The sequence below is a fragment of the Daphnia magna genome, linkage group LG3, assembly GCF_020631705.1.
Source record: "Daphnia magna isolate NIES linkage group LG3, ASM2063170v1.1, whole genome shotgun sequence".
In the NCBI taxonomy this organism is placed as follows: domain Eukaryota; kingdom Metazoa; phylum Arthropoda; class Branchiopoda; order Diplostraca; family Daphniidae; genus Daphnia; species Daphnia magna.
Genome location: NC_059184.1, coordinates 5,858,622 through 5,872,330, shown reverse-complemented (window position 1 = coordinate 5,872,330; position 13,709 = coordinate 5,858,622). Strand labels below are relative to the sequence as shown.

The 13,709-nt window shown below is 36.3% G+C and overlaps 2 protein-coding genes and 2 long non-coding RNA genes across 4 annotated transcripts; 2 read left to right on the top strand and 2 right to left on the bottom strand.

Moving 5' to 3' along the window:
* Nucleotides 1–318: 318 nt before the first annotated feature.
* Nucleotides 319–3,365, top strand: LOC116919613 (S-adenosyl-L-methionine-dependent tRNA 4-demethylwyosine synthase TYW1). The gene is made up of 9 exons (XM_032925627.2): nt 319–776; nt 849–950; nt 1,023–1,742; nt 1,828–1,883; nt 1,957–2,129; nt 2,242–2,508; nt 2,571–2,729; nt 2,808–3,059; nt 3,118–3,365. The coding sequence occupies exons 1-9, from the start codon at nt 468–470 to the stop codon at nt 3,255–3,257; spliced, it is 2,178 nt and encodes a 725-aa protein (XP_032781518.1). The 5' UTR covers nt 319–467; the 3' UTR covers nt 3,258–3,365.
* A 4,919-nt stretch (nt 3,366–8,284) lies between these two features.
* Nucleotides 8,285–8,789, top strand: LOC123470460. Its single transcript, XR_006644101.1, has 2 exons — nt 8,285–8,346; nt 8,527–8,789. It is a non-coding gene; the product is annotated as an uncharacterized LOC123470460 (long non-coding RNA).
* LOC123470459 lies at nt 8,542–8,862 on the bottom strand. The gene is made up of 2 exons (XR_006644100.1): nt 8,803–8,862; nt 8,542–8,737 (listed from the first exon to the last, which is right to left on the bottom strand). It is a non-coding gene; the product is annotated as an uncharacterized LOC123470459 (long non-coding RNA).
* Nucleotides 8,863–11,436: 2,574 nt separating this feature from the next.
* On the bottom strand, nt 11,437–13,502 carry LOC123470456. Its single transcript, XM_045170720.1, has 5 exons — nt 13,271–13,502; nt 13,140–13,205; nt 12,661–13,073; nt 12,360–12,603; nt 11,437–12,302 (listed from the first exon to the last, which is right to left on the bottom strand). Exons 1-5 carry the CDS (start codon nt 13,452–13,454, stop codon nt 11,815–11,817), a joined length of 1,395 nt encoding a protein of 464 aa, XP_045026655.1. The 5' UTR covers nt 13,455–13,502; the 3' UTR covers nt 11,437–11,814.
* Between the last annotated feature and the right edge of the window lie 207 nt (nt 13,503–13,709).

The window sequence follows — 13,709 nt, the reverse complement described above, 5'->3', positions numbered from 1 at the left end:
ACCTGATTACCCTGGTATTTCCCTGAAACCAAGTCACGCGCTTTGAATTTCCGTCACAAAAACTTTTTTTTTGCTTATGTCCCTTTTAATTTAACTTGGCGCTTTGCAAGCCACCATTTTCCAAGATGGCGGTGGGTATACCCGGTTTGCCCATCAAATCCGCCCAGCCTACCCATTTTGGCAAATAGGCTACCCGGATCACCCATCGGCAACTATTCTTGGCGACGATCCGCGGGTAACCCGGGTTTTTGAGAACCGGGGCCGAGCCCTACTACCATGCCAGCCAGCCACTAGTAAACGTCGGATTCAAGGTCGTTTGGACATCTGGCAACGTAGATTTTCGTGTGCGGATTGCACGTTGCGTAAATTAAAACTAGTCGAAACTTGGAGAGTAACAAGAGTTTTTAAAAACTGGCTATAGAATAAAAGAAGATTCTTCAACTCTTAAAGAGAAAAAGCAAAATCTTATGATGAAGGTAGTTCAACCCCCTTTGATTGGTAGTTTCTTTCTACCTTCCTTGGGTCTCGCGGTGTTGTCTTTAATAGTTGGATATTGGGTCACAAGAAAGAAAAAGGACAACATCAAGAGTGAGCTTGATATAAATGAAAGCCCTTCTGGCCTGGAAAATGAATTGTATTCAATGCCAGCTACTGAAAATCCAAAGAGAAAAAAGAAAAAGCATGTTTGCAATTGTGGGAGCACACAAGCTTCCAACTTTGAAAAGCACCCTTCTCGAATAAAAATTATGTATGGAACCCTTATGGGAAAAAGCAAGGTAAACTTGACTGACACTGTGATTGTATCCAACTATGACAACTTTCTAAATTTTTGTAAATAAATATTTTAGAAGTTTGCGGAAATGTTATTGGGACATGTTGCTGAAGATGGGATGGAAGTCTCAGCTATTAACCTAAAGGAATGTGATTCTGAAGACAATTTTGTTGGTTCTGTATGCTGTTTAAACTTTTTTATTATAAATCAAAATGTATGCATAGAATAACTAACTTTCTCATGAATGCAGGATGCAAAGGATACTCTATTCATATTTATTGTTTCAACATATGCTGAAGGATCACCTCCAGATGATGCTCAGTGGTTTTATAAATGGCTTGAAGATTCTGCTTTTGATTTTCGAGTGCCAAAAACTTTATTAGCTGATGTTAGATTTTCAGTATTTGGCCTTGGAAATTCTTTGTATTCCGAAAACTACAACGTGATTGGACGGAACATTGATAATTGGTTAAGCCAGTTAGGAGCGGAACGTTATGCACCTCTAGGGCTAGGTGATGAAAATGTTGCGGAAAGTTTACATGGAAACATAGAAGCCGACTTTGACCACTGGTCTGAAGGAATCCTTAATTTATTAAAACAGCCTCAACATACTACTGTGAATAAAAGTGGCTGTAGTAAAGGAAATGATTGCTGCAGCAAGAAAGGGAAAAAGAAAATTACTAATAAATTTCAGAAAAAGAAAAACAATATCTTGGAAGAAGCAGATGTTACTTATGATACGGACTCGGATTCTGATTCAAACGAACCAGTTCTCGATTTGGAAGATCTAGGTAGTTTCGTTCGAGTGGAAAATAAAGCTGTAGAAGACAGCGAAGAAGAAGAGGAAATAAATGTGGAAAACGGGGAAACCCGTGAAATGCTAACACCTCAACTGCGAGAATCTTTGACAAAACAAGGTTATCGGTTGATAGGAACTCATTCGGGGGTTAAACTGTGCCGATGGACCAAAGTATACAAGCTTTCAATAATATTTGTTAATATGCAGAGTTTTCACAATTAATTTTTTTCCCTTCTCGTTCAATTAATTGTTGTAGGCTATGTTAAGAGGTCGCGGAGGCTGTTACAAGCACACATTTTACGGAATTGAAAGGTCTTTCGTTTGTCCTAGAGATTTTTTAACTGCTTTGCGCAGTACACCGCTAATATATTTGTTTTGTGCGTAGTCACCGTTGTATGGAAACCACGCCTAGTCTTGCATGTGCCAACAAATGTGTTTTTTGTTGGCGGCATCACTCGAATCCAGTAGGAACTGAATGGCGATGGAAAATGGATCCCGCTGAACTTATATTGGAAGGAGCGCTAGAGCAGCACACCAAAATGATAAATCAGTTCAAAGGTTATACGATAAAGCTTCAATATTTATTCTTAGCCTAAATCTTCCATACTGAACGAAAATTTCGTTAAACCGGATTTTTAAAACGTTTATAAAAATTTACTTCCCTCTTCAGGTGTTCCGGGTGTCCAGCCTAATCGCCTAGTTGAAGGGATGAGTCCTGTTCATTGTGCACTCTCACTTGTCGGTGAACCAATCATGTATCCGGAAATCAACCGATTCCTTCGAATGCTCCATGAGAAGAAAATTTCATCATTCTTAGTTACCAATGCCCAATTTCCTGAGGCTATTCGCCAGCTAGAACCATGCACACAACTCTACGTTTCTGTTGACGCTAGCACGAAAGATAGCCTCAAAAGAATTGATAGGCCGTTGTTTAAAGGTATACTAAAAAATTACATACTCGTTTTACCAAATCCGGATGTTCATCAATTTGCTTTATAGATTTCTGGGAAAGATTCTTGGACAGTTTACGTGCTCTTTCAGCTAAGGGACAAAGAACTGTCTATCGCCTGACATTAGTTAAAGCCTGGAACGTTGAAGAGCTAGAAAGTTATGCAAATCTTGTAAAACTTGGTGAACCAGATTTCATTGAAATCAAAGGTAGCTGATTAGTATATTGTAGCTAGAAATGAATGTGTGTGAGGTCTGAAGGATTGTTATCGTTTCGTTTTTCTTTAGGTGTTACCTTCTGTGGAACTTCCAAGGCTTCAACGCTAACTATGGAGAATATACCATGGCATCATGAAGTAGTCACCTTTGGGGAGAAAATTTGTACTTACCTTGAAGGCTACGGCTTAGCTGCTGAACACGAGCATTCCAACTGTATCTTGTTAGCCAAACGTAGTAAATTCTTTAGGGATGGCCGTTGGAACACTTGGATTGATTACGATAAGTTTCATCAGCTTATGCTTGAATACTATTTGTCTGGAGGTACGCATGAAACATTTCATGGATGACGAAAAGGTGTAATGAATTAACATTTATTAAGGAAAAGCCTCATTTACCTCAGAGGACTATATGGCGTCTACTCCTGACTGGGCCATGTTTGGAAGTCCTGAACACGGCTTTGACCCTCTCGAGAATCGCTGGCACCGCAAGCAACCCAAAAAGGATATCAGTGGATGCTGAATTCCCGCTGCAGAATTCGGAAACTCAAACTAGTAGAGTGAGCTGCCGAAACAGTTCTTCCGTAAATGTACTGGAGTTACAAAAAATAATACAATGATCAAGAGCAAACGAAGATTAATGCCAGCCAGGGTAAACTGAATTCCAATGGTGCTAGAATTCTAGTCAGAAAAACTGCATCTAGGCATCAAAAGAATTCAGTGATCCCAACCTCGGATTCCACTTAACGTGAATGGATGAAATGGTCTTCGCTGTCGTACCTTTTATACAAATCAGAAGTTCAAGCGATGTCGAGTAGTTGACTTAGGAACTGTAACGAAACCGGTTGGAGAGGAAATACGTCAATCGTTCCGCGTATCATCTTATCCTGTCCGCAAGAAAGTGATCTCCTTGTTGCATTAATTCGGAACTCGATGGCTTGTGGTTGTGATTGAAGATCCCTTAGGGCAATGGTGTAATTTTTATTTACGACAGCTGCTACAACAGGCTAAAATATCCGTGGAGCCAAACATCATGGAGCACTTTTCATACGCGTTGACGCGAGAGTTTGAATCTGCTACGAACCCCGACTTTCACAAGTGAAAGTGCGACGTACATCGAGGAAATAAGAGACGTGCTCATCCACCAATAGTCTTGTGATACTCAAAACCTCTATTGAAGTATTGATTTTTACGGAAACGTGTTTAAAATAACACGAAAAATTGCCTGTCAATTCAAAACAATCACTCGAAAAGTAAACGATTTTTACGAGATAGAACACGTTCACGTTTAGAGTTCGTATTCCTTACACGCCGTGTAATCCATTTAACTTTGATTGGATATTCGCTGCGCCGCTTTTTCAGTTCGACTAAGACAACACTAGATGATTACTTTCATCGTCGCTTCTCAGAGACTACCAAATAACTATAACTTAAAAATACGTAACTCTCGTAGCAGGGATGAATCGCCGCCGGTCGTTATCAAACATATGGACTGTCTCATCGACTTGATTCCTCCTATCCTCATCATTCATTGCTCTTTCTGCTGAAACGAGTGTATAGTATTGGTCTATACCTTCCCTCATCTATGCGTATAGTTATCATACGTTTGTCTAGGCCCATGTAGGTCTTCTACAGTACCCAGATGGTCGTAGCTACGATGAAATGCGGTTCTAGTGCTTCTTGATCCCTTTTGTTCTTCTTATTTATTCTTCTATACTATTTAGTCGTGGGGCCACCCTTTTCCATTTTTTTATTTACGCTACTATGTCTTTTCATGAAATAATACCACCTTCGCGTATATTTAATGTTAACTTTCTTTCATCCCTTCACTCTTTCTTCGTCTTTATCCTGCGTGCGACATCACGGTTAAAATAATAAAAAAGCAACCCATGAAACCGAACACGTTGGGATTGAATTTCCGGTCGTGTAATTTAATCGTCGAGTAGCTTTGTCTGCTGTTTTCCAACTCTTTCAACGGTTTTAGGACAGACTCTTCAGGGTTCTTTTTTTTTTAAATACCAATGTCTTACAGGGCTTCGTAGTTGACGATGCACGGAAACTGAAAACAGGAAGTTTTCCGAAGTTAGTATTAATCATTTTATTTTCCTACGTGCTACTTAACGATGATGCAAAATTTACCCTCATTGCGCCTATTTGGGCAGATTTTTTATTTTGTACCGTACGCAATATCGTTATCACACAAAAAAACCTAATTTCGTAAATGTTGCTATTGGCTTGTTGGTGTTTAAAAAAAAATAGCTGATATATTTTTGTTTTATGTCAAAATTAGGTTTTTAAAAACTACTTCAAAACACCTTCTGATTTGATTAAACGTTTGGAAAAGGTAGTAAAAACATTCGGAATTCCTTGAGGGTTATTACGAAGTCCTAGAAGGAGTTTTGTAACTTCGTTGGTTTTTGTTTTAGTGGTATGACAGCACCTTGGAAGAGAGAGAGTGAACTCTAAGCGAACAACCACAATGGATCACACTCTAAACCCACTTGTCAGGCTACCTTCAATTCACATAAATCACGCAGTGTCAGGAACTGCTGCCAGTATCGGTCAACAGAGCGGAACAACTAAATACGGCATTGGGATTTGGTTCTATACCCTCTCTTGACCATCCGCTTGAATGAGGTGCTTCTGGCAATCATGGTTATCTTTTCATATTCTCTTAATGCAACTAAATTTTATAAATGAAAGAAGACTTCATAGTCACCAACTGACTGTGGAAGCAAAACTTTAAACTTGACACAGAAGTCTGCATAGTTTTTTTTAATGAAATGCCTAAACATCATGAGTGAATTCGAAGATATAACATAATTTAAACAAATTTATATTAGACAAAAGTATGGCTGAGTTTAAAAAATTTCATTCTCGAGCATATATAACGGAACATAGGAACATTGCATTTTCACCATTCAGAGTTTCTTTTCTTTCTGAAGATTAAGGTGCCACCGACGCAGAAGTGCAGGACCATTCGGGTGTTCCTAAACGGCGGAAGCAGAATGGCGGATTGGCGGAATCTAAATGGCGGAATATAAGGCGGAATGAGCATCAAAATATGGCGTCGGAATACGCCTCATTGGTGGAATCACGATATAATAGGAAAGGTACACATTTAAACTTAATTTAATTCCCTATCCTTAAATACCTAATTCATCTAGATTAGGCAATTATTTATATGTTAAATTTGTGATTGAAATTCACAATTTTTTGAAATTTGCGCCTTTCGCAACATTGCCTATTTCATTATATTAAACACGTTTGTCTTCTCTCTAGTGCAGCAACTTTTACACCTTTGTTAAATATGGATAATTCAATAAATATTGACGAATTCTATTTATAATGAATTCTGCACTAGAGAGAAAACAAACGGGTTTAATATAATGAAATAGGCAATGTTGCGATAGGCGAAATTAAAAAATTGTGAATTTCAATCATAAATTTTTTTACATATAAATAATTGCCTAATACTAGATGAGTTAGGTATTTAAGGATAGGAATTAAATTAAGCTTAAACTGAATAATCAATTTCTTGACACATTGATTGGTAATTTTATAGATAACGAACGAAAAACCCCAATTTTTACTATACCCCCAAGAGGCGAGGGGCCTCCTATACTAGCGAACCTGGCGGGGAATCTTGGGACCCTTTACTAAACACCCGCCGGTCTTGGGGATAGCCGAGAGTGTACCTTTCCTATTATATCGTGGTGGAATGGTGGAATGGGAACATTAATTTATACTAGAACCTGTATTTAAATAGGAGTATAAAATTTATTACAAAATCTGAGTTAATCCCTGAGAGATTTACCTTGGTAAAGATGGAAGGCTATGCCGTGGTTATTGGGCCCCAAAATGTTTATTGTTTCCCCAGGGGTTCCAGCCGGGTTTTGATTGGCTGAAAATTATTGTGCGTAAACAGGGGAGTTGTTCGTTTTCATTTATTTTTTTTCTGATTCGCCGTAATCAACTTCGTGCCAATGGGTTGTTTCTAAATATGTAGGTTTGTTTGTTAATTTTATATATTTTTTTTGATCGAAATTCAAATTTCGGTCGTGAAAGTCGGGTTCTGATTGGTTGGTGGCAGGTTGGTGGATTTAGGGACCCTCCTGTGCCGCGGGTTTTCGTTTTTTGGGTGAAATTTTATTACAGTTGGATTCTCCATGTAAAACTGTATGGAATAGGGTATTTTTTGTGATGAAAGGTTGGTTTGTTAATTTTTAATTTGTGTTTGTTTACAAATGACGAGGGGGGGTGTGTTTTTTTTTTTTTTTTTATGCTGTCATGGGGAGAAGCGGAAAACGTTAGATTTTTCGACGGTTCAGCCCACGCAGCCCCACATAAATCTCGAAGGCACATATACTTTATAACACACACACCCAGTGGCGTTATAAACATAAAATAATTAATAAATTATAAACTGCCATCTGTCGACAAATGCATTTTCTGCGTGGTCCAATAATGTCTTTAAGTCAAAATCAAATAAATTTTACAGAAAAAGATAGCACTCATCAAGATCTATCTATTTCCATAAAAGTTTTTGAACGAATGTTCACAGACAAAAAAATTAAAAAAGGATTATATTTTTGACTTTTGTCAATAGGGTAGAGTATATCTATAGAGCGCAAAAACTATAAAAACATATCTTGTCTCAAGTTTTTGTTTATGAATATTTTTTCATAATTTTTACAGAAATGGATTGCTTTTAATGAGGGCTATCGACATCTGTAAAATTTTTTAAATTTGGACTTATAGTTTTTCCACAAAAAATTATTTAAGTTTTACAAATATCAGGGAGATAGGGGTTACCCGATACCCGTCAAACCGCACCGACCTAAACAAAAAATTGTAAATCGGTTTACTACCCTAGTAAAAATTTTTAATGTAATAATTTTGCACAGATGAACAGACATTATCAAGAGCTATCCATTCATGCAATTTTTTTGAAATATAGAGCTTATAGTTTACCGATTATAATTCATTTAGTTTCACGATCCGTCAAACCACACTGACAAATATATCCAAGCGGTTTACTACTCGGTTCGGTATTTTTTTAGCAAAAATAGAGGCAATTCACATCGCGGTTTCGCATGTCAATTGTTTCGATGTCCGCCATTTTCTCTGGTTGTTTATGTCATGTTTTGCGTTGTTTGTATTGGCTGAAAGTGTTATTTCCCAATACAAAGTGGATTTTGTGAATCAGTGTTTAATTTTTTGGAATTTTTTTTTGTGTCAGTTAATTGCTACGTATCTTGGTTAGTATGTGTAGCAATTTCTGTTTCCAGATCACATTTCTTGTATTTTTAAAAAAATCTTTTCTGTAGGGCTGTCATGGGTTTTCAATATTGTTGTGCCCCGGGTTGCAAAAACAAATAACATTAGAGTTTGTAATGCACATTTTGTTCTAGGTAAGTCTCGACAAATTTATTAATAGTGAATGTGTCTATCTAATTCTTCTATTTGAAATCACACAGGAAAACCTTTTTAGTACACTGGAGAAACACACCCAGACTGGGCCCCATCCCTGAATCTTGACAAAGTGTATGTTAACGCTAAGTCAGCCATGGATAGAGAGTCAAGAAGAGTAATTTTAAATGTTCAAAGAGGTAATACAAATTATGAAGTATAATTTATTCATACGTTATGACAACAAAAAGTTATATGGTATAGTAATGTTACAAATAAACAAATGAAGAGTAATAACCTTCGCTTTCATAAAAAAAATTTTGTTTAAAAGACTGATTGCACAAAATGATCCAATTCCCTCATCGATAAATCTCTTGTAGGTCTCAAGGCCCTTGTAAGCCTTTAAATCTTCATGCGTGTATGGAGACTTGGAACATAGCAGGTAATTTACCAAATCAAGATTGGTTACCAGTGGCATTTTTCCTGCGATGCTAAGTCCATTGCACCAATACTCTTCGTGAATTGTATAGGGGCAATCACAACCTACTATTAATAGTTTTGCTGCATACTTACGTTTATCTTCTGACAGCCCTACAGAAAAGATTTTTTAAAAAATACAAGAAATGTGATCTGGAAACAGAAATTGCTACACATACTAACTAAGATACGTAGCAATTAACTGACACAAAAAAAATTGAAAAAAATTAAACACTGATTCACAAAATCCACTTTGTATTGGGAAATAACACTTTCAGCCAATACAGACAACGCAAAACCAGTGTTCTGCCGAATAAAGCTCTTTCGAATAAAAAACGTATTCTGAATAAGAATACGAATAAAATCTTATTCTTTATTTCGAATAAATTTTTATTCGATTTATTCTTATTCTTTATTCTCGAATATTTTTTACCTGTATTTTATTTTTATTTTTTATTCGATTATCCAAAATTTAAATGGAAAAATCGAATAAAAAATAAAGTTCCTCTAAGTTTAAAAATCTTTGTTTCCGCTAGCCGTTGCTCTTTTGTTTGGAGTTATTTTTTCCGTTTAGCCATTGAAAATGTCATGAGGCCAATAATTGTCTGCTACTAGCACACTCTTGAATTAGTGATACTACTTCTGGAAGAACTTAAAGTATAAAACTAAGCTGTTACGTTTACGTATTAATTTGGACTTGTTTCAATTTTTTTCCGTTTCCATTTTCTACTGTTCCATGAATCTGGATTCCGTTGATTTTGAAGTTTTTTTTGTTTGATTTGATTGGACTGGCTGTGTCACCAAAATAAAGAAATCACTTGCTTAATTATTTATTATTAATTGCTTTTAATTTTATGATTCAAAAATCGAAACATCATCCTTAAATTAAGAAAATCATTAGAATTTATTTTATTCGAAAATTTATTCGAAAATTTATTCGAAAGACGAATAAAAATAAATTTTATTTTTATTCTTTATTCTTTATTCTTCATTTTTTATTTTTATTCTTTATTCTTATTCTTTATTCGATTCAATTTTCATTTCATTCGTATTCATATTCAAATAAATTTTTTCCTTATTCGGCAGAACACTGCGCAAAACATGACATAAACAACCAGAGAAAATGGCGGACATCGAAACAATTGACACGCGAAACCGCGATGTGAATTGCCTCTATTGAACAGAAGTGGATAGCCCTCATCATCGGCTATCCATTTCTGTAATTATTTTTATTTATCAGTTCACTCTGAAAATTAAAATGTGATTATATTCTGTAGACTGAGAACATGAGGTTGATGTAGATGTGCCTGTGGACAAGTTTTTGTTAAATTACTTAATTTTTCCTCACAGAACTGGAATTGAGAAGAGAACTGACCTGCAAGACTATTTGCTTGATTTGTTGATTGCATTTCAGCACTTACATCTGCACTGTCGTAAAATTCAATGCTAATTGTGCTTTGTGTACTGACGTTAGACGCATTGGACAAAGCCGACACTGATCTTTTATGTACACGTGAATTCTTCGGTGGCATTTTCGTAGAAAAATCGCCTTTAGGTTAATCAAATAACAATTACACAACGAAAGGAGTCAAACTATTAATCACACGATTTGTAAACAACTCAGAAATGTAAGTCATCATCGAACGAAAACAATAACAAATCGCACACTAGTCACGTGGTCCTGATTGACCAATGAGAAACATTGACTAGTTAAACATGGCGTCACCTTTTTTTTCATTATTTGTTATTATTTATGTTTATTGTTTATTTTTTTCTGTTTTCTTTCCGTAATCCAATGCCTTTTAACTTTATATATTTTTTTCAATTATTACACAATTATTACACCTACCCGAGTAATGACCCATCAGCTATTTTCCAGGTAGGCAGGACGGTGCGGTTTAACGTGTCTCGGGTAATCCCTCTATCTTAGTACAAAAAACTAAAATAGCTTCATAGGTAAAAATATTAGGTCTAAATAAACAAATTTTACAGAAATGGATAGCCGATGATGGGGGCTATCCACTTCCGTTAAATGTTTGTTTAACAAATACCTAACCGAGTAGTAAACCGATTGGATATTTTTATCGGTGTGGTTTGACGGATCCTGAATCTAAATGAATTATAATCGGCAAACTATAAGCTCTATATTTGAAAAAAATTGCAGGAATGGATAGCTCTTGATAACATCTATCTTATATTTGTTCAAAATTATTACATTAAAATTTTTTACTAAGGTAGTAAACCGGTTTACAATTTTTTGTTAAGGTCGGTGCGGTTTCACAGGAATCGGGTAACTCCCACCTCCCTGATTAATGTAAAACTTAAATAATTTTTTGCGGAAGAGTCAATGGAAAAGTCCAAATTAAATAAATTTTACAGATATCGATAGCTCTCATCAAAATCTATCTATTTCTATAAAAGTTTTGGAATAAATGTTAATAGAAAAAAAATGAAAAAAGGAATATTTTTTTTACTTTTGTCAATAGGGTCGAGGATATCTATAGAGTTGGCTAACGTCCGAAGCTGCCAGTTCGATTAATTGTGAAAAAAAAATTGGACACAAACTAGTAACAGTTTTTGCATGGCGGCTTACGGAGTTTCGCCCGTTGTAGTTTTAGTTTAATTTTTTCCATTGAAATTATCTTTCTTTCCATTCATAATTGGATCACGAAATTCCTTCGTTATCAGGTAATCTTGTAATTTTTATTTGACCTCGATATAGACTGTACTTTATTTATTATTAATTTTTTTGTAGACGTGTTTACTTTCTGTAGCAGACAAAAATGGATGTTGTAGAGGAAACTGGCGGGCTGACAAGCTCGACAGAAAAGAATAATTTGATTTTAAAAACACGATAATTTCAAAATGAGTATCACTTAAAAGAGTTCGGGTAGGGGTCAATACACGACCACCAAGAGAAAACAATCTCTCAACAGCAGCGGAAGATGGAATTCCGGCATTATATTTACAAAACAATGTTTTTAAGTTTGGGAAGGAGTTGAGACTTTGTATATCAGATGTCGTTTTTTCATTTAGATACTTTGTTAATTCAATGTTTCCATTAGAGAGTGGCTGCTGATATTCAGCTGCTTGGCGTAGAGATGCGTAAAAGTCATGAGACTCTGTAGGACTGGTTTCTTTGGTGTTGGTCGGCACGGTTAGATCTTGTAAAAGGACTTCTACTTTAGATACTATTTTTTTCGAAGCTTCAGATCCTTTTCGCTGTTCCCAAGCCAATTAAATTTAAATTGGGGATGTAGCACGGCAGCTAATTGAAAGTGTTCTACATTGAACAAATTACCAAATCTCTTTTCTAATCCAGCCAATAGTGCGTCAACAAGAGTAAGAGCTACTAAAAGTTGGTTAGCACCTTCTAAATGATTACGTTTTAGGGAATTTAACGAGTTTCTAATGACAACGATTGATGGCAAAACATTTCCAGAAGAAACGTTGTGTTCTCCCTGCAATAGATCTAGACCGATAGCAATGGGCTTCATCACCTCAACATATTCCGAAATAAATTGGTAATCCGTAGAATTGAGGGGTGTGACTTTCAATGCTTCGCAAACAGATTTTAAATTTTTCCTTCCGTTCTTACCCTCGGCAATTTTTTTCACGTGACAAATGGCATCATACCACGCATTCCAACGGGTGGCATTTGGAATGACAAATAAAACACCTGGGCGAAAATTACAATTACTGCTTGAAATAAAATTGAATGTTTTTGTCTAGGTACCAAGTAACTCTTTCACTTTTTCACTTTGCTGGTCCGACCTACTTTGTTTATTAAACAAAGACTGGAGCTTTGTTAATGCTGAATCAGATGCTAGCTTGAAAGCAGGAGTTTCTAAAGCCTTTTCTGCGTCTTTGCGAGCAAGCAAGTTCAACAAATGGGCAACACATTTACAATGCCACGGTAACTTGTACCGATCGTCGGCATCATCGTAATCAAGTAACAAAAATTCGAGATCAGTTCCAACCTTTCAAATTAGAAAACATTAAAATTTATGCTTTTATTATATTTTCAAATTAAATACCACAGCGTCATCGTCCTCTTCTTCGTCCGTTTCCAATTGTGTCTCAGTCCCATGAGCACCAAAAAGTCTGAATGCCTTTAAAAAATTCGATCCAGAATCCGTGAGAGTTAGCACAGTAATATCGTCTATTCCAAACTCCATATTGATGGACTCTAAAGTTTTCCCCAGCAGATCATATGTGTGCCGACCAAAGATTCTACGAATGGCTAAACAAACACTGATTCTCTTGAGCTTTTTGGGATCAATCCAATGGCATGTCACACCAACATAAGACTTCCCTCTTGCTGACCAGCAATCAGCTGTAGTGCAGACTGCCTTCAGTGTCATTAAATGGGCAACAAGTTTTTCTTTAGCTTCAAGATATCTAGCTTGTAATCGTTTTGAAAGAGTTTGTCGACACATAACCTTATGTTCTATGAAACAAACAAAAAACGAATCAAATAAAAGAACTTTTTCATAAAATAAATTTTAAATAATACCGGGTGAGACACATCTCATCAGTTTTATGAACGCAGGAGAATCAACATGCTTGAGTGGAAGCAATCCTTCAATGATGTAGTCCAGTACATATCCATCAAACTCTTCTTGAGGAGTATAAAAGAAATCTTACTTTTCTTCGCAGATTTTGGCTGAAATGCTTCTTCCAGTGTGGCTTGACGACTTTGAATTTCCGCATCCTCAACCTCATCACAATCAGATGCTGGTTTTCTTTTGGTTGGGGTGGTAATGGTATGACTACTTTGCTGACAAGCAGCTTTAAATGATAGAAGCAATCCTGGGTGCACACTTTTCATATGACTAAAAAGGTTTTGTCTGGATTTTTGGTTGATTGGTGGTGTCTGTAGTGAGTCACTACAGACACCACCAATCAACAATCAGCGAACTAGATATACAAGCAACCCGGCTGCTGACACAAATTAGCGTATTCTCCACCCCAGGAAACAACGCCGACTTCAACTCCTGGCTAAGGCATTTCGAAAATACCTTGGACATTGGCGATTTCGAAGAACCCAAAAAAATTAAATATCTCCGATCCAAACTAGTGGGTC

Excerpts from the sequence above, each read along its gene's own strand:
- LOC123470456 (XM_045170720.1), bottom strand. The coding sequence starts at position 13,454 with ATGAAAAGTGTGCACCCAGGATTGCTTCTATCATTTAAAGCTGCTTGT. Across the intron at positions 13,206-13,270 it reads GCCAAAATCTGCGAAGAAAA|GATTGCTTCCACTCAAGCAT; the intron begins GTAAGATTTCTT and ends ACATCATTGAAG. Across the intron at positions 12,604-12,660 it reads AAGAGGACGATGACGCTGTG|GTTGGAACTGATCTCGAATT; the intron begins GTATTTAATTTG and ends CTAATTTGAAAG.
- LOC116919613 (XM_032925627.2), top strand. The coding sequence starts at position 468 with ATGATGAAGGTAGTTCAACCCCCTTTGATTGGTAGTTTCTTTCTACCT. Across the intron at positions 1,884-1,956 it reads ACATTTTACGGAATTGAAAG|TCACCGTTGTATGGAAACCA; the intron begins GTCTTTCGTTTG and ends TTTTGTGCGTAG. Across the intron at positions 2,130-2,241 it reads AATGATAAATCAGTTCAAAG|GTGTTCCGGGTGTCCAGCCT; the intron begins GTTATACGATAA and ends TTCCCTCTTCAG.